The sequence below is a fragment of the Wyeomyia smithii genome, chromosome 2 (genome assembly GCF_029784165.1).
Source record: "Wyeomyia smithii strain HCP4-BCI-WySm-NY-G18 chromosome 2, ASM2978416v1, whole genome shotgun sequence".
NCBI classification, from domain to species: domain Eukaryota; kingdom Metazoa; phylum Arthropoda; class Insecta; order Diptera; family Culicidae; genus Wyeomyia; species Wyeomyia smithii.
This window is the reverse complement of record NC_073695.1, coordinates 100295380-100319156: the sequence shown is the minus strand read 5'-3', so window position 1 is coordinate 100319156 and position 23777 is coordinate 100295380. Positions and strand designations below refer to the sequence as shown.

Below are 23777 nucleotides of genomic sequence, written 5' to 3'. Positions count from 1 at the left end.
ATTGTATAGAAAAACTCATGGATCTAAAAATTCTCTCCATCTGTGAAAAATGTTCAGTTTGCTAAGTCAAATATGTGTGCAAAGTTTCATTCAAATCAAAAATGGTCGATATGCGACCATATTCCTTAGAACTGCACACTCAAAATATTTTTCACGTTATTGTTACGTAAAATTTCCTGTACTTATTCATTTTCTGTCAGTCTTCATGATACATGTGACAAACATAACATCTACGTGAAAATCACATGCATACTATGTTTTATTACGTAGTATCTACGTGAACTTGGCAACGTCAAACAGAATGAACTCTCCGTGCGAAAATATACAAGAATCAAAATGGCGAAGCTGTTGTGTAATTCGGTCTCTGAACATAAAATTGATTTCACCGATGGCTTGCCAATGAGTGAGATTTAGAAAAACCATAATTCGACGTGAAATCTTTAGCTTACAAGTTTTGCACAGATCCAGGAGTTACCTGAACATGAACAGTAGCAGCTAACAATAATTATCGACGATGAATGTCTTATTATTTGCCAGTTTTTATGTCGTTCAACCCATTTTCGAATTGGAAATTTTGCATCCCCGTGCGATTTATCTAGCAACATATTTCAAAAAATTCTGAAATCTAATTTCTCTCTTAAGAATTTGGGAAACCACAACCGAAATTTATACGTTTTATAAAACGTAGTAGCTATCCGTTAATCAAATACTTTTCACTTTACCGGTAGTTAAATTCTACGTGAAAATCACATGAAACGCATATGTCTACTGAATAATATTCACAGGATAAATCATCTCACTAGATCATGATGAACTCAAATGACAATCACGTAAAATCTACGTGAAAATGACTGTGGAAAATATTCACATAACTTTTCCGGTAATCATAACGTGAAAATTATTTTGAGTGCAGTACACAGTTATACCGCTCTCTTGGATAAACTAAAACGTGTTGACTATGATGAAGGTTGAAAAACGGTTTAAAATTATCTGGGGCGCTGTCACGCAATCTCATACATATTTTGTGGTTTTCAATTTGACATATGCACGTACGCTAGCGCTGATGTCGAAATAAACAACGCAGCGCAAACACGGCAGCAGATGGTGCTGGTATTACTAACATAAAGAACTGGTATCGTGGTATCATCCCAACGATGATTTTATTTATAATTTTATTCAAAGTGTTACGTCGTTTAGTTTGTTGTCGAAGTATTGCATCATTTGTTCAAGACATTGTGACAATGGTACCAAAGTAACACACGTTTTTATAGAATAGTCGACGTCGCCTACTCCATGACATCTTTATCACCAGAAAAGCGCAAAAATTGAAGGCTACTGGAACATGTACCGGTACTATATAGATAGGGATACCATCTGGTCGAAGTTAGAAATCAGGACACCTTTTCTGGGCACAAATTTGACTAAGTCATTCTATACTCCGGAGTATGAGCAAATATGACACGTAATTTACTCAGTTTTTTACGCGGGGATGCTTACCTCGTGGAAAAACGCGTTAATAAAGAAATCCGCGTATAAAAATGCGTAATTTGAAAATCCTTCGATTTAAAAATCCGCGTGAAAGAACCGTTAATTCGAAAATCCGTGTAGAAAAATACCTAGTAAAAAATCTGAGTGTATCTCTGACGATCCACCTTCATCGAACCACTTTGAATTATTACGCATTAGTTTTTTTTTTATTTTTATTCTCGCTTATTTTCCGTCGGTCTATTTCCGCCACTGTTGTGGCCAATTACCGACGCCCAGGGAGGCGACTCCACAACCAGGTCCCTAACTCACGACCCGTTTATTAACGGACCAGCGCCAACGGCTTTACGGTTGGTTACGTCTCCGCCAACCACGCTCGACGCCTGGGTTCGAATCCCACCGCCGACATAGGTGTCGATGGTTGTGAGGTGGCGTGATCCACTCACAACCAACCCAACTGGTCTAGATTCAATCCTAGCCGACACCGGGAGATTTTTTGAGGCGAAAAATCTCTGGGATCACGCCTTCCATCGCATGAGGAAGTAAAGCCGTTGGCGCCGGTCCGTTAATAAACGGGTCGTGAGTTAGGGTCCTGGGTGTGGAGTCGCCTCCCTGGGCGTCGGTGATTGGCCACAACAGTGGCGGAACTAGACCGACGGAAAATAAGCGAGAATAAAAAAAAAAAAAAATATCAAAAATAAATCAGGACGCCCAAATAGGACTTCAAAATCAGGACATGTCCTGCTAAATCAGGACGGATGGTATCCCTATATATAGAGTATTACATAACTTCCTGATAGCAATCCAACTTGATAGAATGAAGTGGCAAAATGCATCGCGAGTAGTAGCAATGCGCAAAACTCTTGCTATGACAACTGTTGAACAGCGCATGCGCAAATGTGCGCAGTGCATCTAGATCGACAATCGTTTTTATCAGTGGCAATTTTAATTGATTATAGATTGATGATAAAAATGATATTCAATCTTTCAATATGAGTTGTTTTCGCGTTATTTCAACGTTATCTGGTCATTAAATCTAACAAAACTAGCAAACGATGTTAGATATACGATAACAAGAATTGAAGTGATATTGGCAAGCGTTTTGTTCAGGTTTAGATTTAAGTTATTGACATAAACATTTTGATACAAAATAGTTTATCGTAATGTCAGAGTATGGGCTGGTAAACGGCTGGGCAGAGCGTACCTGCAGTACAACCCGTACTAAAGCAAAGCAAAGCCTTGGTGCTACATTCCGTATCGGAACTCGACCTTCTGTTTATTATACACAGACTTCGCAGCCAACTGTTAAGTGTACAGGACAATTGCGGGGCTAGCGTTACGATCCTACCCAAGTAACACACAAAACATGATAGAAAAGAATTCACAATGACAGCAGTCATATAAGAGTACTATAAGCGCAATTGAGAACCTGTGTTGTTATATTCTTATTCTCGAGATGTTCTTTTATAGCTTAATTGTATTAAATAGATTATTGAATATAAACTGCCGCTGCTCGTCTGTAACTTGTGTTTATGATGTTATTAAGACTGCACAGAAAACAACTTAAAATACTAGTGATGGGAAATATCGCTCAAAACGGACATCGATAACAATCGATAATTCCGGGGCTTTTATCGATAAGTATCGATAATTTGACAGTTTGCGTTAAAAAGTTTTTTTCTAGATGGTGATGAAAAAAAACTATTTCAGATGGTGATGAAAAAAAAAACTATGACAGATAATTGAGTTGGATAAATTTCCCATGGAAGGTTATCATGTTAGCTTCCTCACAAAAAAGTATTACGTCCTTGCGTGCAGCCTTCCGGCAGTTAACCGGAACATTCGCCATGGCGGATGGTATTTTTTGATGAACGCAAAACTTCTGTCAGGCACTTCGTAATATAAATTTCCCCGTTCACGGCCATCCCGGAGCGAAAAAAGAGCAACTTTGACATCCCTTTTTCGCTGATTGTCAGACACAGCCGCTCCTTCTTGGGGAACTTGGTCTGTGAAATCAACTTTACCTCGGTGCTCACTTCCTTCGTGGGGGAGGTAAAATACGAAGAACCTTGCTAGTCGTTGCCATCCAGGGTGAGATAGGGCTAGTCGTCCAATTCCACTGCCGCGTCGCGATTCGCCGGGAAAATCGACTTGACCATCTTATTCAACCGCTGTCGCTGCGTCATTGCCTGCCGCTCCAAGACCAGTGCACGGGACTGCCGCTTCCTGCATGTATGTCCATGTTCTTCAGATGCTTTTTCACTGTTTTAGAGCATGCACTAACCTCTCGGCCAAGTGCACGCAGCGATTTGGCCACCTTTCCCTCGGTCTTCCTCTTCAGCATCCTTTGAAGCTTCTTGTCGCTCAGGGTCGTTGGCCGCCCGAAACCGGGCTTTCTTTCGATGCTCTGATCGTTGTCCATAAGTGTCAAAATGTTGTAGATGCCAGAACCGGCATACCCGGCGTCCACAAAGTGCCGCACGATGTCCGTTTTTGACGCGGCGGGGTACCATTCTTCGAACGCGCACACTTCACTTTTTTCGCCATCACAGTTAGAGTTTGACTGATAGAGCTGTCAATTTTTTTTTGCTAACTCATGGGTTACTATAATTTATGAGGCATAAGTAGTTTCGTCAGTGCAATCAAAGGAAAACCCATGAAAAATCGGCAATTTTTGTCAATTTTTTACCACAAACGTTATTCGACAAATGCAATTTTGCTATAGAAATTTGTTAAAAACAGAAACAGTGATGGCCCAAACAGAATGGATACGTTTGCGTTGCGTTGACGTCAATGTGACAGTAAATGTATGGGCTAACTGTCAAACTGCCGCAAACGCAGCCGCAACGCATCCATTGTGTTAAGGCCTTGAATGACAAATCTTACAATACTGCAAATGAAAATTCAAACAACCGGACGAGTTAAACAGTTTGTTTTGGAAAGTCTTCGGGTTTTACGCCAGGAGTGCTTTCTACGGAGTAGTTTCAAGCCGAAGTTCATTTTGAAGGTTGTATAATAAGGGAAATAATTGATGCAGGCAAAATTCTGTCAATTTTTAAATGGCCAAAACTTCACAAAAAATGAATCAATTCTGACAAAACAGGTTTCATTTTACTGGAAAACTCTCCTAGTTTCCCAGTATTACTTGAGAACTGGACTTGACCAAGGGTCACTGGAAATGTTTCGGATTTCCGGAGTGTGTGCCAAAGTGTACATTTTTGCAACGCGTAGAACTTTTTCTGACATTCTGTTTCACTGAGGTTTATATGTTGTCAATAAATCAGAATTTATTTCGAGTTCATTGGAAGCCAAAGCTTGAAAATTCGCCAAGGAATCATCGAGGTATGAATTTATTAAGTATGGGTGTTGATTTTGGGGAAAACCCTGTTGGGTACTGATTTTCTTTGAGCTTGCAGCACTCTATCAGAATTCAATCGAAGATTGTGGGTGTGAAGGTCTTATTAAACCAAGCAACTTTGCAAACTTGCGTTTGAAAATTTATCTAGATTAACATTTAAAAAGGTCAGATTTTTTTCACGCGGATTTTCTCTAAAAGGTTATCTATGCAGATTTTCAAATTATTGTGGTTTCTTACGCGAATTTTTTAGTTAAAGCGGTTTATCAAGCGGATTTCTGAATTAACATGGTTTTTTCACGAGGGATGTATCCCCCGCGTAAGAAAACCAAACTGTATTTGAACCTTTTTCTTATGAATCAATATATCTGAGTAAAAATCACTCGAATTTTCCTTCAAAAATATAAAAAAAATTAGTTAAAGATCCTACTCTGGAAAAAATACAATTTTAAAAACAAAAAATGATTTTAGAAAATATCGGTGATCTCATATTTTTTTAAATGAAGGATTTTAGATAGACAATTTAGTTGCCCAAAACATTCTATGCGTTGCAAAAATGTACACTTTGACACACTCTTGAAATCCGAAACATTTTCGGTGTAGGTTGGTCACACCAAGTTCTCAAGTAATACTAATATAATACTGTTTGCCAGTGAAATGAAACCGGTTATCAAAATTGATTAATTTTTCGTAAAGTTCTGGCGATTTAAAATTCGAGAGAATTTTATTCATCTCAATTATTTTGTCTACCCCCTGTATAAATCAGGATACTTTTTTGGCGCAACAATTTCGTTGATTTGAATTTTTAGTGAAACTAAAAATTGTTTGTTGGGTAACAGATACTTCAAACTTGAACAGTTCCAAGTTAAACTAAACAATTACCAGAGAATTATCAATAGACTGCCGCTATGCATGTCCATCACATTATAAGAGTTGGCAAGCCAAAGAAAATGCATTTTATTACAATTTCGTTTCATTGCTTTTTATGAGATGGTGCAAAAAGTTTGGATATTTTTTCAAAGTACTCCAGTAGTAAGTAGTCGAATTCATCTGTTCTTAGGAAACTAAAAACTATAAATACCTTTTTAGTTACCATTATTTCTCAGAAACTCAGTGACACCCGGGGCGAACCTTTACACCACCCCAACAATGCTAAATCTTGTCGAATAGCAGCACTCAACAAATACCTAGCGGCAAAAGCAACTCCTGGGGTAGGGTAGGTGAGGTCTCCTTCTTCTGGGTCTCCTCCAGTAACCTACCGCACTGACTTGTGCTCACCCTTGAATATCGATAATTATCGTTAACGTCAAAAAATTAGCGATAATATCGATGACCAGCATTTATCGATATTATCGATAAGTATCGATAAGTTTCCCATCACTATAAAATACATCATTTGGGAGAAGTTGTTTTTCATCTGTGATTCAACCACATTTCGAAAACAATCTCGGGTTTTCCTGGTTTTGGAGGTGTTTATCAATAGCATGGGTTAAGCGAACAATCACTACTACATGAATGGCACTTGTTTTCAAGTTGTCTTCGAGATGTTTACACTATTAGAAAAACTGTGTATGAAATGCCAAGCCGGGGCTGCCGCACCAGTTCAATATTACACTCCTAATAACAATACTACGTACCTGCAAAGTACTTTCCTTATGGTTGGTCTTAGTATTCTGCAGCCAATGCTAAATTACTTGATCAAATTGTTATTAAAATTATTGGATCGATTTCAATAAAACTATCCGAGGTGGGTCAAAATGTGCAATGGAAAGATAAACAAAACGCTTGCAGTGCAACCAATATCATTTCATTTTATGTTACCGTATATCTAACAATGTTTTCTACATTTGTTATATTTCAAGTCTAGATAACGTTGAAACTATGCGAAAACAGCTTTAATATTCAAGCTACAGAAACAATACATCTTAAAAGGTAGTACATTGCTTTTTATAATCAATTTATAATTAATTGAAAGTGCCACTGACTTGACGATTGTCGATCTAGTTACACTGTGCGTAACAATACATTTGCGCATGCGCTGGGTAAATGTTGACATAGCAACTCATTTGCGCATGCGCTTTGTTATGACGAATTCTGACCCACGAATGCACGAATTTCTTTATTGCACTGGGTCAGTGCAGATCTACTCAAGAAAATGAAACGACATTGCTATTTACTACGCATGTAAGAAAGAGATGCCAGATAGTTGTTTAGGAACTAAGCCTATGCGGTGGTGGGGTAAATTGACAATTCGCAACGAAATAAATCAGCGAACGTTCTGTAATGCATAATCTGTTTCCCACATATTGACAAATAGAAAACGGTATCCAATGAATGGCGCATGATTTTTTCAGAAGTAAAACACAATGTTCCACGATGAAATTTGACGCGCACGTAGAACTTTGTGTTACAAGCATCGAAAGGTTGATCTAATATTATTTCTCACTTTTCGATTAATATTCGAAACGCCATAATCACTATTTTTTTATTGTTCCTAATATTAAACGGCGCCGTTCTGCAATCTTTTTATTATGAAGTTTTATGCTTGCGTCTACGATGTTTTGATTAGTTAGCAATTACAACTTGAAAATAACCTGTTCTGAACGTTTTCTTGCCGTATTGGTACTCGAGATGTATTTTGCAACTTCAGTCTAACAAGTTGGCTTGCTTTCTTGAAGTTATATAATATTTCATATAGCACCAGTACTTGTTATAGTAGCCTTCAATGTTTGCGCTTTTCTGGTGATAGAGATGTCACGGAAAAGGTTATGTCAACTAAAATCTATAACTGAAGGTTGTATTAGAGGTGTTATCCCAACTGTTCTATAACAACGTGTGTTACTTGGAATACGAGTAACCAAGCGAAGATCATAGCAACAGGGAAGAGAAGGGGGAGGTGGGCTGACCTCCTCGGAGGAAAGCTCAGCCTTTCTGAGCGTCTGTTTTTCAGGTTAGGAGCGGCTCATAACAGTGTCTGACTCGGAGTGGGCGGCTGAATAAAGAAACGTGCTGTCTCGAACGCTATACCCAAGATGGAGGCCCCATCACGAGAATCGGTAGCGTGGCCCTAGTAAGGCAACCTACCTAAACAATTACACTACGAACATTCAAGAAAATATAACTCGGCACGGGTCATCGGGGATATGAACGCCCAAATTGGTAGGGAAGCGATGTATAGACCGGTGATAGGCCCTCACAGTCTACACACCGACACGAACGACAAAGGCCAACGATGCCTCAACTTCGCAGTTTCCCGAGGCTTAGTGATTAGAAGCACCTTCTTTCCACGCAAAGCCACCTGGACATCACCGGACCGCCGAACAACAAACCAAATTGACCACTTTCTCATTGACGGCCGATTTTTCTGAAACATTACAAGCATACGCTCCCTCCGGGGTGCGGATATCGACTCAGATCACCACCTAGTAGCAGTACATGTGCGCTCAAAACTTTCTACGGTATTTCACAAACGTCAGAACCGTCCTCCTCGGTCAAACATCCGGCAGTCGATCACCCCGCGGGCTACCAAGAACTACGCGCGCCTACTCGATGGACACTACTTTCGACGGAAGAATTATGCGCTTCGACTCTCGACAACAAATGGGGGAAGTTACGCTCGGCCATCGGAGAGGTCGCAACCGCGGCACTAGGTTTGGTAACGTCGAACCAACAAAACAACTGGTTTGACGGAGAATATCAGTAAGCGATGGAGAGGAAGAAAAAAGCTTGGAAAAACTATACATAAGGGTGGGGAAAAAAAGTCGATTTTCCAGAACCAAGTTTTTTTGGTTCCTTTTGGGATCCTAAACAATCCTTAACTTACCTGAAGTCGATTGGTCTTGTCTCCGCTTGGCGCATTGCATTTCAAATTTGTATGAAAATTTATATAGGAAAACCCACTTTTTCGCATTTACCTTTCTAGAGAGCTCAATAATGCTCTAATAATGCACTACATTATGTTAAAGTACAGTATTTTAGACGGCTAACAACTTTGTAGAAGACACTAAAGAGCTAGGATGTCCCTAAGAAGAGCTTTAGCTGTTCAAAGTTGAGTATGTCGATTTAAATGCAGAAAATCTTCTTTTCTGCCAACATTACCATTGTTCCGTCGTCAGTAGGATTCCTGTCAGAAGTAACCTGTCGTAACGAGTTTATACACTCAGCTGGATCAAGTAAACAAATTCAGGTCAATTTTCTATTCTATATTCGTGTTTCAGAGGTCACTTCTTATGGAAATCTGACTGACGCCGGTACACTGGCAGTGTTGGCAGAAAAAATGATTTGCAACATAAATTTCGACATACTTAACTTTGAACAGCTCCAGTATTTTTTTGGCTCAGTCTAGCTCTTTAGAGTCTTCGGCCAAGTTGTTAGGCATCAAAAATCTACCGTTTGAAGTTATGCAACCTATGGTTTGAGCCATTTTGAGCTCTTTAGAATGAAAAATGCAAAAAAGTTGGTTTTTCCATACAAATCTACATATATATTTAAAATGCAATGCGCCAAGCGGAGACAAAACCAAACGCCTTGTAATAAATTCAGGATTGTTTGGGACCCCAAATAGAACACAAAAAAAACTTGGTTCTGGCTTTCTGCTATCAAATTTCGTTTTTTCCATACAACGATTCCCCACCCTACTATACATATATCTAAGCATCGCCACAAGAGAGAACGCGGTCAAATACCGACGAGCTCGAGATGAGTTGATCACGATTCTGAGGAGAAAGAAGCGCCAGCAGGAGGACAGAGATCTAAAGAGTTGGAGCAAGTGTTTCGGGGTAACGATACGCGCAAGTTTTTTGAGAAGGTAAACCAATCTCGTAGAGGCTACACAGCGAGTCTAGATATGTGTAGGGACGCGGAGGAAGACCTGATCACAAGCGAGCGCAAGGTGGTTGACATCTGGCAGTTATACTTGGAGTGCCTACAAACGACGTAGTGTCCCTCCCGATATCCTGGAGATTAAACGGGAAATTGGGTTACTCAAGAATAACAGAGTCGCCGGCAAGGACAGGCTACCGGCAGAGCTATATAAACATGGAAAAGAGGCACAAGCAACGGCACTACAGTGGGTAACCTCTAGGATTTGGGAGGGAGAAAGACTACCGGAGGAATGGATGGAAGGAATTGTATGCCCCATCTATAAAGAGGGTGATCGGCTACAATGCAGTAACTAGCGCGGCATAGCGCTTATCAACGCTGCCTACAAAGCTCTCTCCCATATTCTACTTAGCCGTCTATCACCTTTAGCGAAAGAATTTGTAGGGTAGTACCAAGCGCGCTTTAGACAAGCACTCGCTACTACGGATCAAATTTTCACTTTCCTTCAGAAATGCCGGAAGTACAATATGCCCACACATCATGTTTTTCTGGACTTCAAGGCAGCGTATAATACAGTCGATCGGGAACAACTATGGCATATAATGCACGACAACGGCTTACCGGATAAAATGACACGACTTATCAAAGCTACCTTGGACTGAGTGATGTGTTACGTGTGCGTGTCGGGGACGCTCTCGAATCTCTTCGAAGCGCGCAGAGGGTTGAGACAAGGAGATGGATTATCCTGCACGTTATTCAACATTGCCCTTGTGGGTGTAATTCGACAAGCGGGCATCGAAACAAGAGGCACGGTTTTCAGCAAAGGTAGTCAACTCATAGGCTTCGCAGACGACCTGGGCATTATTACGAGAAACTCAGCGACGGCGGAGGCAATCTACGCCGAAACTAAAAGTCGAAGCTAGAAGATTTGGACTAGAAATAAATGCGTCGAAAGCCAAGTATATAAAAGGAAAAGGCTTGAAGGAAACCAACATTCGCCTCCCACGGACGGTGATCATGGATGGCGACGAACTTGAAGTGGTAGAGGAGTTCGTATACTTGGGATCTCTTGTAACCGCCTACAATAACACAAGTAAGGAGGTCCAACGACGTATTCAAGCTAGAAATCGAGCTTACTTTGCCCTTCGACGCTTCGATCCAGGAGCATACGCCGCCGCACGAAACTGACGATGTACAAAACCCGTACCCGAGAACTATGGACTCAAAACCGTGACGCTGCTCACGGACGACATACGCGCAGTGGCCGTAATTGAACGAAAAGTATTGCGGACTATATTTGGTGGAGTACAAACTGAAAGCGGAGAGTGGCGTAGGCGTATGAACTACGAGCTACGAGCGAGCAGGTACTACTTGGAGAGATTCCTATTGTGTAACTGACGAAGGTCGGGGGGCTACGATAGGCCGGGCATGTCGCGAGGATGCCGGACTTCAAGAATCCCACCGGCACCAGGAATAGAGGGGCCGTGCTAGATGGCTTGACCAGGTTGAAGCAGATCTGCGAGTATCGAGACGTCTAGGGAGTTGGCGAAGAGCAGTCCAGGACCGAGTAGAATGGAGGAAAATTTTTGATACGGTACGAGCCACCACTATAACATTACTTACTTACTTCAGTACGTAATGTTAGAGTATATAATTTAAAAAATTGAAGAGAAGAAGTTTGTTTCGATCTTATAATTTGCTATCACCTTCAAATGCAACAATGCATTTAATGTAACAAACAGGCTTATGTAGTTCTATGTCAACCTTGCGGACGTGGCTTCTTTAAATTTATACTTATTAACGACAACATCGTTTGTTTTTAATGAACATTGAGAAATAACCAGAAAAATTTCTTTCAAACAGTCCTTCTAGATGGCATTCCCCTTGGAAAAAATAAAAATAAATAAATAACTAAAATGTCAAGGATGTGTGATTTTTCGAGCTATTTGATTTGCGGTTTCAGCATCAGACTACAGGAATTTGCTAGAAACAATTGTTAGTGATTAGTTTGATACATTTCTGTCCCGCAATATTTAACTCATTACAAATCTGTTTTCGAATATCGTCCAAAATTATTTTAAACATGATTGAGTGAACTCGCAATCCTGGCGGCGAAAAACGAAGATGTTGACAATTTTAATTCAAAATAATGTGATGGGGCGAGATAAGACGTAAAAAATCTAAAAACAATGTGTTACAAGCAAGTTTTATTCAAGGGCGCAGATGCTCTAATTTCGATGAAATCAATCACTTCTAACGATTTGCACTTTAAGTCTAAATATATTCAATGTATTGTATGATTCTTCATGCATTTGCAGACTATAAACAAAACTATAAATGGTTTCAGTTACTTTTTTAGGCAGCAATTTCTGAATAGAGATTTGATTATATTGATGAGTGACTACATCTGGACTCACAGAATTTAAATTAGAATTAGGAACAGAATTTAAATAAGAATTTAAATTAGAATTAGGAACACTCTCAAGCCTATGAGCATTTTATTTATTGGTTCCAAGAAATTTATCACCATCTTCAATTACTGGAGTTGGCTTTGAATGTTCTTTTGGAATCTTCAACAACTTTCCAAAAGTTTTGATCAAGATTTTGGTTTCACGACCAAAGTCCTGAAGTTGTGATTTCTCAAATGAGATTGTTTGCTATAAATTTTACTGAAAAGTTTTTGAAATTCTTACTTTTGCATTAAAATGGACAAAAGTTGCCGATTTTTCATGGGTTTACCTTCACACACCCTGACGAATCTAATCATGCAGCATCAATTGTTACGCATGAGTCAGCAGGAAAAATTGATAGCTCTATCTCTAACCGTGATGGCGAAAATAGTTAAGGTACTCCGTCCAGAAGTGTGCGCGTTCAAAGCAGGGTACCAAACGGACATCGTGCGGCAGTTTGTAGACACCGGATATGCCTGTTACGGCATCTGCAACATCTTGGCACTGCTGGACACCAATCAGAGTATCGAAAAAGAAGCCCGGTTCCGGACAGCGGGCAACCCTGAGCGACAAAAAGCTCCAACGGATGTTGAAGAGGAAAACCGCGAGAAAAGTGGCTATATTGCTGCGTGTGCTTGGCCAAACATTGAAAAATTATTTGGCCAATTTGGACATATATTTCAGGAAGCGGAATTCCCAATCACTGATCTCGGGGCGGCAGGCTATGAAGCAGAGGTTGCGGTAGCGGCTGAATAAGATGGTCAAATCTTTTTTACCAGCGAATTGCGACGTGGCGGTGATGATGACGATGAGACTTATCTCATCCCGGATGGCAACGATTGGCAGGGCACTTCGTATTTTACTTCTCCCACGAAGGAAGTGAGCTCCGAGGTGAAGGGAAAGGCATATAATCAGCAAGAATGGGATGTCAAAGCGGTGCGAAGTGCCTGCCGGAAGTTGCGTCGTTAATCAAGAAATATCATAAAGGCGGAGACTCAAAGCGCCCAACGTCCCCCAGCTGAAGCGTAAGAACTACTTCAACAGTTCTGCCGCGAAAACTGAGGAGGAATTGATCAATCAAACTAAGAAAGAGCTCAAAAACATGCCTTCATGCATGTTTTCCTCCGCCATGGCGAATGTTCTGGTTAACTGCCGGAAGACCGCTCGCAAAAGCGCAGAAGGGCGTACTCTGCAGCCTTTTGACGCACTTCTATCATTGTTAGGGACACCAAAATTCCCAGAAATGGTTGAAACCTTATAATCTTTATATTTTTTCCCGACTGAGCTCTAAGGCAAAACCTGTACTGACAGTGTTATTAAGGAGTCAAGATCCCCTTGAGCCTTTGGGACGAAAAAACTTGGCATCAATAAGCTTGTCGAATAAACTAATAAACAAATAAACTTGTCACTCAATTGCGATAGATAGAGAACTCTTATTGAGATGAATTTTAATAATGCTAAAAAAATCCATATGAAATACCAATCCATATAAAATATCTCTTTAAAAGCCTTTTCATAAGAAATGTTTTTTAACATTATTAAAATTGATCTCAACAAGAGTTCTCTATCTGTCGTAATTGAGTGACTATAAACACAGATATTAGATGGTTCAAAACTGATACAGGTGATACGCAAAAAGTTATAAATGAAGTGAAGTAAATCAAAATCACTATGTGTGATCGATTCACTACATATATTATTTGATCCGTGAAGAGGATCTCAACTATTCCATCACAGTTGTAATATAAATCTTACTAACGATTTCGTTGCAAATAAAATGGCGAAAATAGAGTGCTGGTGCATAAATAATATATTTATGAATTAACCTGTAGATTCCATTAATACGAATTCAATTAAGGATGAATTTTTTGAATTCAATCGTGGAAGAAAGAACAACATGTGGGACCACTTGGAGATAAAATGGAGCTATATTCTGAACAACAAACAACAAAGAAAACAAAATTAATGATTCCTAGGGTAACATTTTAAAAGGTCCAATCTTCTTTGATCGATTTTTTTATCGATCGTTTTGTTTTCGTCCGTCATGTCTTCTCAAACACGTTTTATGTTATATTCTTTGCACAATTTAGTAGCGGAAAGTCTAATCTAGCGGTTTGAACAAAAATCTCGTTAGGAAAGATTGCTACTGCTGAACTATTTAAAAACTGTAAAGTCAATCAATAAAATCGTCGAAAGTAGATTGAACCTTTTGAAATGTTTCCCTAGAGTTAAGTTTTTCTAAACAACCAAAAGTTTCGGGTTGATTTTTTTGGTTAAACATCAGGCCTTTTTTAAAATACATTTAAAATAGTGAAAAAAAAAATCTCCTCACGAGAAACCCATTAGGTAGATACGATTACCAATCCTGAAGCATGTGTTTAGATTTGATCAAATTGTCAAGCCTGATCGAGTCGTTATTTGGCAAAGTTTATCTCATTAGAGTTCTGACTATTGAGCAACTCTAATAATTCTGCACGATTTTTAACCTGCTGTTATGTTATGTTATTTATTTATTCAAATGCGCGAGATGAAAATATCTAATTGAAATGTACTCACTTCTTCGAATAGGATAAGGACTCCGCTGGGTGGAACCCGGTAGGCTTTCAGCCAGTTCTAAATTCTCCATGCTCTGCGATAAGAGCGCCTCGAAGGTATGCAAACTGTACGACTCAGCATCCATTCCCTTGGCCAATGTATTGCGGAGATGCATTTCGTACTCCAACAGTAGGCGTGACGTTGGCGATCCCGGTGTCGGTGTAACATTTGGTGGATTCTACGGTCAATGGATGCTCAGTTAGAGTAGGGAAGTAATCGATGTGAAACCTGCAAAGGCATACCTGATGGTGGTGTGCATGCCGTACACTATTGCCTTGACGGCCGTAGGGTGGCTGATCTTGATCGGAATTTCCGTTACTCGAGCTGGGAGTTGTAGCGTAGCATTGATTGTCGAACATGACATTGTCCGAGGGTGGTGATCCCTCGACGCAGCCACGCTCTCGCTCCAGCTCCAGATAAAGTCCACGAGAACCGTGCTGATGTCCTCGTCCAATTTCATGCGAAGATCTAGAACGAAATGTTATTATAAGTCGGATGCAATCAAATCTCTCGGGATCGGGATTTGGCGTACCTTGATCCGGAAAAGCGGGAATTTTGACTGCTGGCGTTACGTGAGATAGTGCCGTTATTGTTTAACATATGTGCATTGTGAATAGTGTGCTGATGCATGTGTGGCGTGTTTGTTGCAGAATTATAGTAATTGTAACGTCGACGTCCCATTTCCGGTGATGTGACCGGGCTTTCCGCGCTTGGCATTGGTTTCAACATACGTTTCATCGTGGATGTGTCTAGAAATAGAGAGTTATTATAAAGTAAGTGTTGGTTTTAATAAAAATTATCAATACACATACCGGCATTCATATCTTCGGTGCTTTTGGATTTGTTCCTTCTAGCAGCCTGATTATTGTTGAGGATGTTGTGATGCATATCGTGCTGCTCGCGTGACATATCATCGCCGAAGTCTTTCGTTCGTGTTCCGGTTCCGGTTGAAGTGGTTTTAGTAGAGCGTTCCGTTTGCTGCAGCGTGCCACCGGCTTGGGTGCCTTCGGACTTCGATGTTTCTTCGCCGGAGCGCTGGAGAGTACCCATGTTTGAGTTGGTGTCGTCCTGCCCGATCTGCGAACCGACGTGGTTCTGCGTTACCGATGAAGACGTGACCGTGCCGACATTGGTCATCGTGCTGGTTTCTTGTGATTTGGTTTGCCGAATTCCGGTATCTGGAAGAAAAATACGAATAGTAAGAAGGGCTTGGAGGATTGAGTAAACAATATTTAAGTTCTTAGTGATTCACATTGTCGTATTCGTAGGGAACCAAACCCCCGCTAGGGGGTGACACCCGTGAGGAAAATTTTCATACGTATCGCCCTCAAAAAAAAAGATTAGAGTAGATTTACTTATCTTTCAAATCGGGTAAATAAAATCCGCGCTATTGCAAAAAAATCCCGTGAAAATACGTATCAAAAAAAAAAAAACCCGCGTAAGAAAGAGTGTGTATAATCCCAACCATTTTTTAAAAAATGGGTAGATTAAGTGCAATTGAAAACGAACGAAAATGATTTCACTGCAACCTGGTGGGGGTGACACCCAGGGGGAGAAGGGGTGACACCCAAATTTCCCGCCCCGGGTGTCACCCGGTCACGCTACGCCACTGCGTCAATTATTAGTGATTCAAGTTTAAATGCCTTTGGGATAGAATGAATACTAGCATCACAAAATGCGCATTTCAACGCTATGAAAGAGCATTCAACATTCACTTCATTTTGCAAAGCTATCTCATTAGTAAAGTATTAGTAAAGTGTTGTTGAGTCCTCATCAGTGGCTTTAATGGAAGGCGGATATTCTTAGTTCTTTTTCGAAGTATAAAAATCCACCGCCGTTTTTTTAATCAAAAAATCCCTTTTCTCATGTCTAAACGTACATTTGAAAACAAGCAAATGATTATTTCTCTGTGTCGCTCTTTTCACCTTAAAAATCATGGAAAACCACTATAGTTGATGAGAAGACCCTTTTAATTTATCACAGAATTCATCACAAATATGAGTTTGATCTGTTAATACTAAATCGATCGTAGATAGATATTTTATAGAAGAAAAACATGTAGAACTGTTCGGAGATGAATAGTATCATAAGCAGTGTTGCCAATAAAATTTTCGATTTAACTGGAATAAGGCTGAAGAAAAAACTGGAAAAAACTAGATCCCAAATAAATTTAGAAAAAAGGAAAAAAGATTGTGAAGGAGCTTTCCTGTTACGGGGATTGAACCCAGTCAGTGTCAGTTTTGGATCATAAGAGATAACTCTTCGCAAAAAATTACTCATTTTAATCAGAACTGTCTTGTTTTGTTACATTTTGTTAAAATTATGGACTGAAAAATTTCCTTTAACAGCAACAAAATTTAAAATTACGCAATCAATCTATCTCAAAATTAAGTTATAGAGGAGATATAAAGGAGACAAAAGATTTATTCGGGACAACTAGTGTTGGGTTTCATATCCGATCATACTTTATTCACTGTGATTTCGGATTTGCGTTGATCTACGTTGTACTTTTTTGTGCCGAATGCTGAAAAATATCAGGGAAATTTATGTTAAATTTCAGGGAAAATCAGGGAATTTTATTTTGAAAATTTTTTCGCCACCCTTTGTTAAGAATTGTCATAATAATTTATCAATCTACAAAATTTCCGTTTTAAAAATATTTCCGAAAACCAATCGGAGCTTGAGTGAATAAAAAACTGGATAAAACTGGCAAATATCTGAAAAAACTGGAAGATTTTGGGAATAAACTGTTTGACTGGATCACTTGAAAAAAACTGGAGGAAACCAGTTTAAACTGGAACATTGGCAACCCTGATCATAAGGAACAATCATTAATTAATTATTCCATAAGGCCTACGATTGAAAACTCGGGCAGTGAAATGAAATCGTTTTCCTTTCCGCAAAACGACAGTTATATCCGTGCAATTTCAACGTCGTAGCGCAGTAGGAACTTTACTGAACAAAACCAAAAATATGGATGCCATATATACAGATTTATCTGTATTTCACAGATTTGAAACACTGCCAAATATTTACAATTCCTCGCATGTTACAAGTCAAAAATGGTTTACAAAAACCATGAATATTGCGAAATAATTTTAAATTCTAGATTTGTCTATCTGTCAATTTTACTTATTCCGGGTAAAATTATCAATATTGCTTCATCCAACGGTTGGATTTTATATTGTTTAGATAAATTGTATTCACGCTTATGCACATTAGGGTGGGACAAAAATGAATGTTAGCTCCCATGCTTTTTTCTTGTTTCTTATGGGTTCTATAACAACTGTGTAAATTTTCAGATCGATCGAGTTTCCATACGATTTTATATGGGAAAAGCCATTTTTTCAAAACTTATTCTCCAGAGATGTCCAGTTGGATCCTAGAAATATATCGATACATGACATTCGTAGAAAATTGTAGAAAAACTCTTCTGAAGACCATAAGGCGCTACGATGTTTGTAAAAAAAGTTATTCACCCAAACAGATTGAATTTCTGACGAACGGCTCTGCAATGAATTTTTCAAGCAACACTGCTGCAGCATGCTGATGTTGATGAACTATGATGAACTTCTGAATGGCGATGCAGTAGAGTGAGACGATTGCATGGTAATGGATCTTGGTGCACCAGCAGAAGACAACAGGATTCCAGCCCTGATTTCCTTGAGGAGAAGGAGATCGACCGGTCGGAAAACAACAAACCTAGTGGAATGGACCAGCGGTGGAGAAACACTGACTAGAACTGTGCACTGGGTCGTTGCCAAGATTTGGGAGGAAGAACGAGTACCGGAGGTGGATGGAAGTCATGGTGTGCTCCGGCTACGGAAAGGGTGACAAGGGTGCTGCAATTACCGGGTAATCACTCTGCAGAACACAGCCTACAAATTACTCTCCCAAATACTTTGCCGTCGATTGTCACCATTTTCGAAGCCCTTCGAGCCCTATCGAAACTCGAGGAGATTTGCGGCAAGGTAATAGTCACTCGTTGCTACTGTTTAATATTGGTCTGTATGTGTGTTCAGAAGAGCGGGAATCGACACTGGTAACCTCCCAGTTGGTCTTAAGGCACTGCTGTTTTAACAAGTCACTTTTCGTATGTTCGAGTCCCGGCTCGGAAGTAGACTGTTAGTGTCAGTATGATCGTAGCACTTGTCCTGTACAATAACAGCTGGCCGCGGAGTCTGTGTTGAATAAATAGAACCGCACAAGTACATCAGACTGAAGACAAAGTACATGAAAGAAGGAGTTCAAGAGGAGATTGTGCTAAGCTTCCACCTCGGGTTTAAATTGGTGGTGATGAAATCGAGGTGGTTGACAAGTTCGTGTACCTGGGTTTACTGGTAACCACCCACAATGACACCAGCTGAAAAATTCATCGGCGCATCATGATAGGAAATCGCGTATACTTTGGTCTTCGGAGGACACTCCGATCGAGTTGCATTCGTCGCCGCACCAAATTGACAGGACAAGTACAGGACACTGACAGCTTGCCTGAGCGTCTGTTCCTCAGGTTCGGAGTGACTCAAACAGCGACTGATCCGGCGCGGACGGCTGAATTATGAAATGCGGTGTCTCGCCAGCTACACCCAAGACGCTGGCCCCGTCGCGAGACTAGGCATCGTAGCCCTAGTAAGGCAGCATGCTGAAAATAAACATACTACGAACAATCCAGAGAATGATACGAATCAGAACAATCGGCATAGACCTAGGCAAACGAAAAAGGACAACGATAGGAAACTTGGCACTTGAAATGTTAGGATTCTGCTCGAACCGGCACGCATGGGCGTATTGGCAAGAGAGCTACGGAAGGCAAAAGTGAAGGTAGCAGCCATACAAGGGGTGCGTTGGTCTAAAACCAGAGAACGTGAATCCCGGGCGGTTTATCCGGCCGTGGGCACTTCTTTTAAGTGCCACATCTACTACAGTGGCGGTTACAGAGCGGAACGAGGCATCGGGTTCGTGCTACTTGGGAACCAAATGAAGCGTGTCATTAGGTGGAGGCTTATTAATAACCGTCTATGCGCATTGAGGGTCAAGGGTAGATTCTTCAAATACAGCTTTATTAACGTGTACGCACCGATAATAGATAAAACCGATGCACAGTGGTCGGCAAAGGCAATTAGACGAACTTAATTCATTTGTGCTTAAACGGTTGATGTTAGCCAAAGACAATGTTCAAAAGAATTTTTCACAAAAATATAACGGCAATGTTGATAAGAAAATTTTTTGATCATGGCCTACTATCATAAAAATAAAAAATCTAACTTTTGATACAGCGAAGATACATGAATAGTTTCTTTAGTAAAGTTATAGAACTTCTCAAAATAGAAAACCTTGCAGAAGATGTTAAATTTCCATGACGTCAATTTATTGAAATACAAAGCTTATTCGCTATCAACTCCCTCAAATTTAGTTTTCCTAGCGTAACTTTTTAAATATTGTTTTTTCAAGTACATAATGTTCTAGACAAATATGATCAACATAAAAACACTCTTGTAATACGGAACGCGAGACATCGGAACATCTGCTTTGCAGTTGTGGTACATTATTTAAACGCAGATCAAGGCTTCTTGGCAGTGGCTTCTTACAGCCCAAAGAGATTTGGTCTTTGAATCCTGGAATGGTGATTGGCTTCATAAACCATATTTTACCTGACTGGGAGCGTGCCGGTGCAGGTACCTGATCACTCACAACAATAGTGGTCATTGTATTTTGCAAAGGGACACGTATAGCAATTGACTGAGATATATTACAAAAGTTCACATCAATGGACAACGTAATCCTAATTCCCTAACAAAAAAAAAAAAAAAATTGGTTTCTTTCGTAGACAGCATGTTGCTACAATCGTTCTGTACTAAGTTACAGTGTTTTTTCATTAAATTATTTTCCATATTTGAATGCATATAGGGGAGAAAGAGGCAAACCGGTGCACATTATCAAATACTTTTTTTAAAGCTTAGACCTTGTAGTATAAGCTAGTTAAACTTTGATAGAGTCATGTTTTAGGTATGTACGTTTCTGGGGTTTTCTATACAAAAATGCACCAACTACCTGATTAATGAACGATGATTTGTGAATTCATGAAACATTATCTAGCAAAACTTTCAAAATTAGTGAGAACACTTCTTAGGTATATTTAGTTGTTGATGGGTGCATCCATGATGGCCTGATACGCATATATATTGTGGAACAGTACTACCGTCCCCCGTAGTTTAATTGGTCAAAACACCGTGCCAGAGACAGGGAGCTTGCGGGTTCAAGTCCCGTCGGGATGCGGTATATTTTTCCAAATGTGTATCATATTTCCAGTTCGCTTATTTTTCGCTTTCCCTACTGCGCACATTGTCTGCTCAATGAATATGGAAACCAACAAACGTTCTGCATGCAATTCAACGTTGCGTGAAAATACTACAGGTCATTTCATCCGGCCGGGAAATTACCGTATCAAAATTCAAACACTATTGTTTGGAAACTGCTCGTTTGTTGGTGTCCATATATGCTTGGTTTTACTTGCCATAAAATACTATTTCACGGTGCGGACATTATTAACCATTTCAATATTTCAATAGGCTAGAATCACTGAACAAAGTGATAAAAAGGTTTAGGCTAGATCACACGCGAAAAATTTCACGAACTGTTTCTAACGGTGATCTTATACGTCGTCTATTGGTTCCTTAAGATCCAGTTTTCACCAACTTGCGGGTCAAACCGCAAAAGAAGCATCGAGAATTTTTAAAAGATGCTAAGCTCATATTAATTTTCACAGAGACTGAAAACGAGACAGATGAAGATGAAATACATAATTAACAATAAACATTGCTATTATGTGTTCATTTTACTCACGTCGAATGACTGATGGATGCACCTATCAACAACTAAATATACCTAAGAAATGTTCTCATTAGTTTTGAAAGTATTGCGAGTTATCTATTTAATTCACAAATCATCGTTCATTAATCAGGTAGTTGGTGCATTTTTGTACAGAAAACCCCTAACTTAGTATAGAACGATTGTAGCAACACGCTGTCTTCGAAAGGTTGTTGTTTTATGTTGTGTTTTTATGTTGGTTGTGTTTATATGTTGGTCATATTTGTCTAGAACATATTGTACTTGAAAAACAATATTTAAAAGTGACGCTAGAAAAACTAAATTTGAAGGGGTTGACAGCGAAAATGCTTTCTATTTTAATAAATTGTTGTCATAGAAATTGCTAAAGAAACTATTCATGTATCTTCGCTGTATCAAAAGTTAGATTTTTTATTTTTATGATAGTTGGCCATGACCAAAAAATTTTCTTATCAACATTTCCGATATATTTTTGTGAACTATTCTCTGCAACATGCCTTTGGCTAACATCAACCGTTTAAGCACCAAAGAATTAAGTTCGTCAAATTGCCTTTTTCGACCACTGTGCGATAACGTAAAGGAGAAGTTCTATGAGCTCGTTGAGAAAACGTATGGAGAGTGCCCACAACACGATATAAAGATCGTCATCGGAGATACGAACGCACAAGTCGGACGAGAGGAGTTCTTTCGTCCGGTTATTGGTAGGAAAAGCCTTCACTCTACCACCAACGACAACGGCTTGAGGTTAGTGAACTTCGCCGCGGTCAGGGGAATGGCTATCTGTAGTACCCATTTCGCACGTCTTTTTTTTTTTTTTAAGGTGGCGGGGAAATCTGCAAACAGACACCTGAGAAGAGAACTCAGAGTGTGGGGATGAGACTAGGGGAGAGATGCTGGGGTAGTTACACTCACCCAGGTACCTACTGATCCCTGTCCCGACCCACTAAAACCCCTCCAGTCTCCAGCCCTGGTCTTCCCGGAACGACGGTTAAGTATTACGTCGGGGAGTGGCTTTTGTGCGTGATGCACCCTCTTTACTCTTATAACCTCCTAGCTAACTACCTGGAGACTGGTAATTAGCTACCACTGGCGTGTTGGTGGTTGACCCGCCACACACGTTGCAGCTCCAGAACAATCTGAGAGGCGGCCGCACAGACCGCGTTCCAGATGTCCGGGTCGTCGCACATCCTCCGGACTAGATTGTCCGGAGTAGTGCCAGGCCCGCTCACAGCCATCATGTTGCACCTCGCTCTTACGAAACGGGGGCATACGAAGAAGACATGCTCAGCAGTCTCCTCCTCCTCCACGCACTCGGGACACATGGGGGACACCGCGTGTCCGAACCTGTGCAGATATTGCCTGAAACAACCATGGCCTGACAGGATTTGTGTCAGGTGGAAGTTCACTTCACCATGTCGTCTCCCGACCCAGCCGGATATCTCCGGTATGAGTCGGTGCGTCCATCTGCCCTTTGTGGAGTTGGACCATTCCCGCTGCCAGCGGAGCATCGAGAATGACCTTCTGGTACCTCGTATGCCCCTTGTGTTACGTTGGTCGAAACACTCTCTGTCCTCCTTGATGGCGATGCTGATAGGCATCATGCCGGACAAGACACAGATTGCATCGTATGACACCGTACGATACGCACTAGCAACTCTCAGGCTCATGAGCCTGTAGGTACTTTCCAGTTTACCACGGTAACTGTTAGTACCTAGCGCTCTGGACCACACTGGCCCACCATACCTAAGTATGGACGAAACCACGCTGGCAAGAAGTCTTCGCTTGCTGCCATAAACCGCTGAGCTATTGGACATCATACGAGATAGTGCTGCAATAGCCGATGAGGCCCTCTTACAGGCATAGTCGACGTGACTCCCGAACGTGAGCTTGTCGTCCACCATAACCCCCAAGAGCTTCAGGGATCGCTTCGAGGTGATGGTGCAGTCTCCGACTCTGACCACCACCTGTTGCTCCGATTTACGGTTGTTCACAACCGTGACCTCCGTCTTATGATGCGCGAGCTCCAGTTTCCTGGAGCGCATCCAGTCCTCGACCTTGCGTATACAGTGCGCGGCCGTCAACTCGACCTCCTCGATAGACTCGCCGTAAACCTCCAGCGTTATGTCGTCTGCAAAGCCGACGATCACAACCCCTACAGGGAACTTGAGTTTTAACCCTCCGTCATACATGACATTCCACAACACCGGGCCCAGGATAGAACCTTG

At 40.6% G+C, this 23777-nt stretch overlaps 1 protein-coding gene across 1 annotated transcript in view; it reads right to left on the bottom strand.

Moving 5' to 3' along the window:
* Positions 1-23777, bottom strand: part of LOC129723839 (protein still life, isoform SIF type 1) — a 431180-nt gene that overhangs the window by 285714 nt on the left and 121689 nt on the right. The window contains exons 10-13 of the mRNA XM_055678300.1: positions 15519-15884; positions 15239-15455; positions 14949-15174; positions 14668-14884 (exon numbers count right to left, since the gene is read on the bottom strand). Coding sequence (XP_055534275.1) covers positions 14668-14884; positions 14949-15174; positions 15239-15455; positions 15519-15884 — 1026 coding nt within the window. The remainder of the gene's footprint in view (positions 1-14667; positions 14885-14948; positions 15175-15238; positions 15456-15518; positions 15885-23777) is intronic.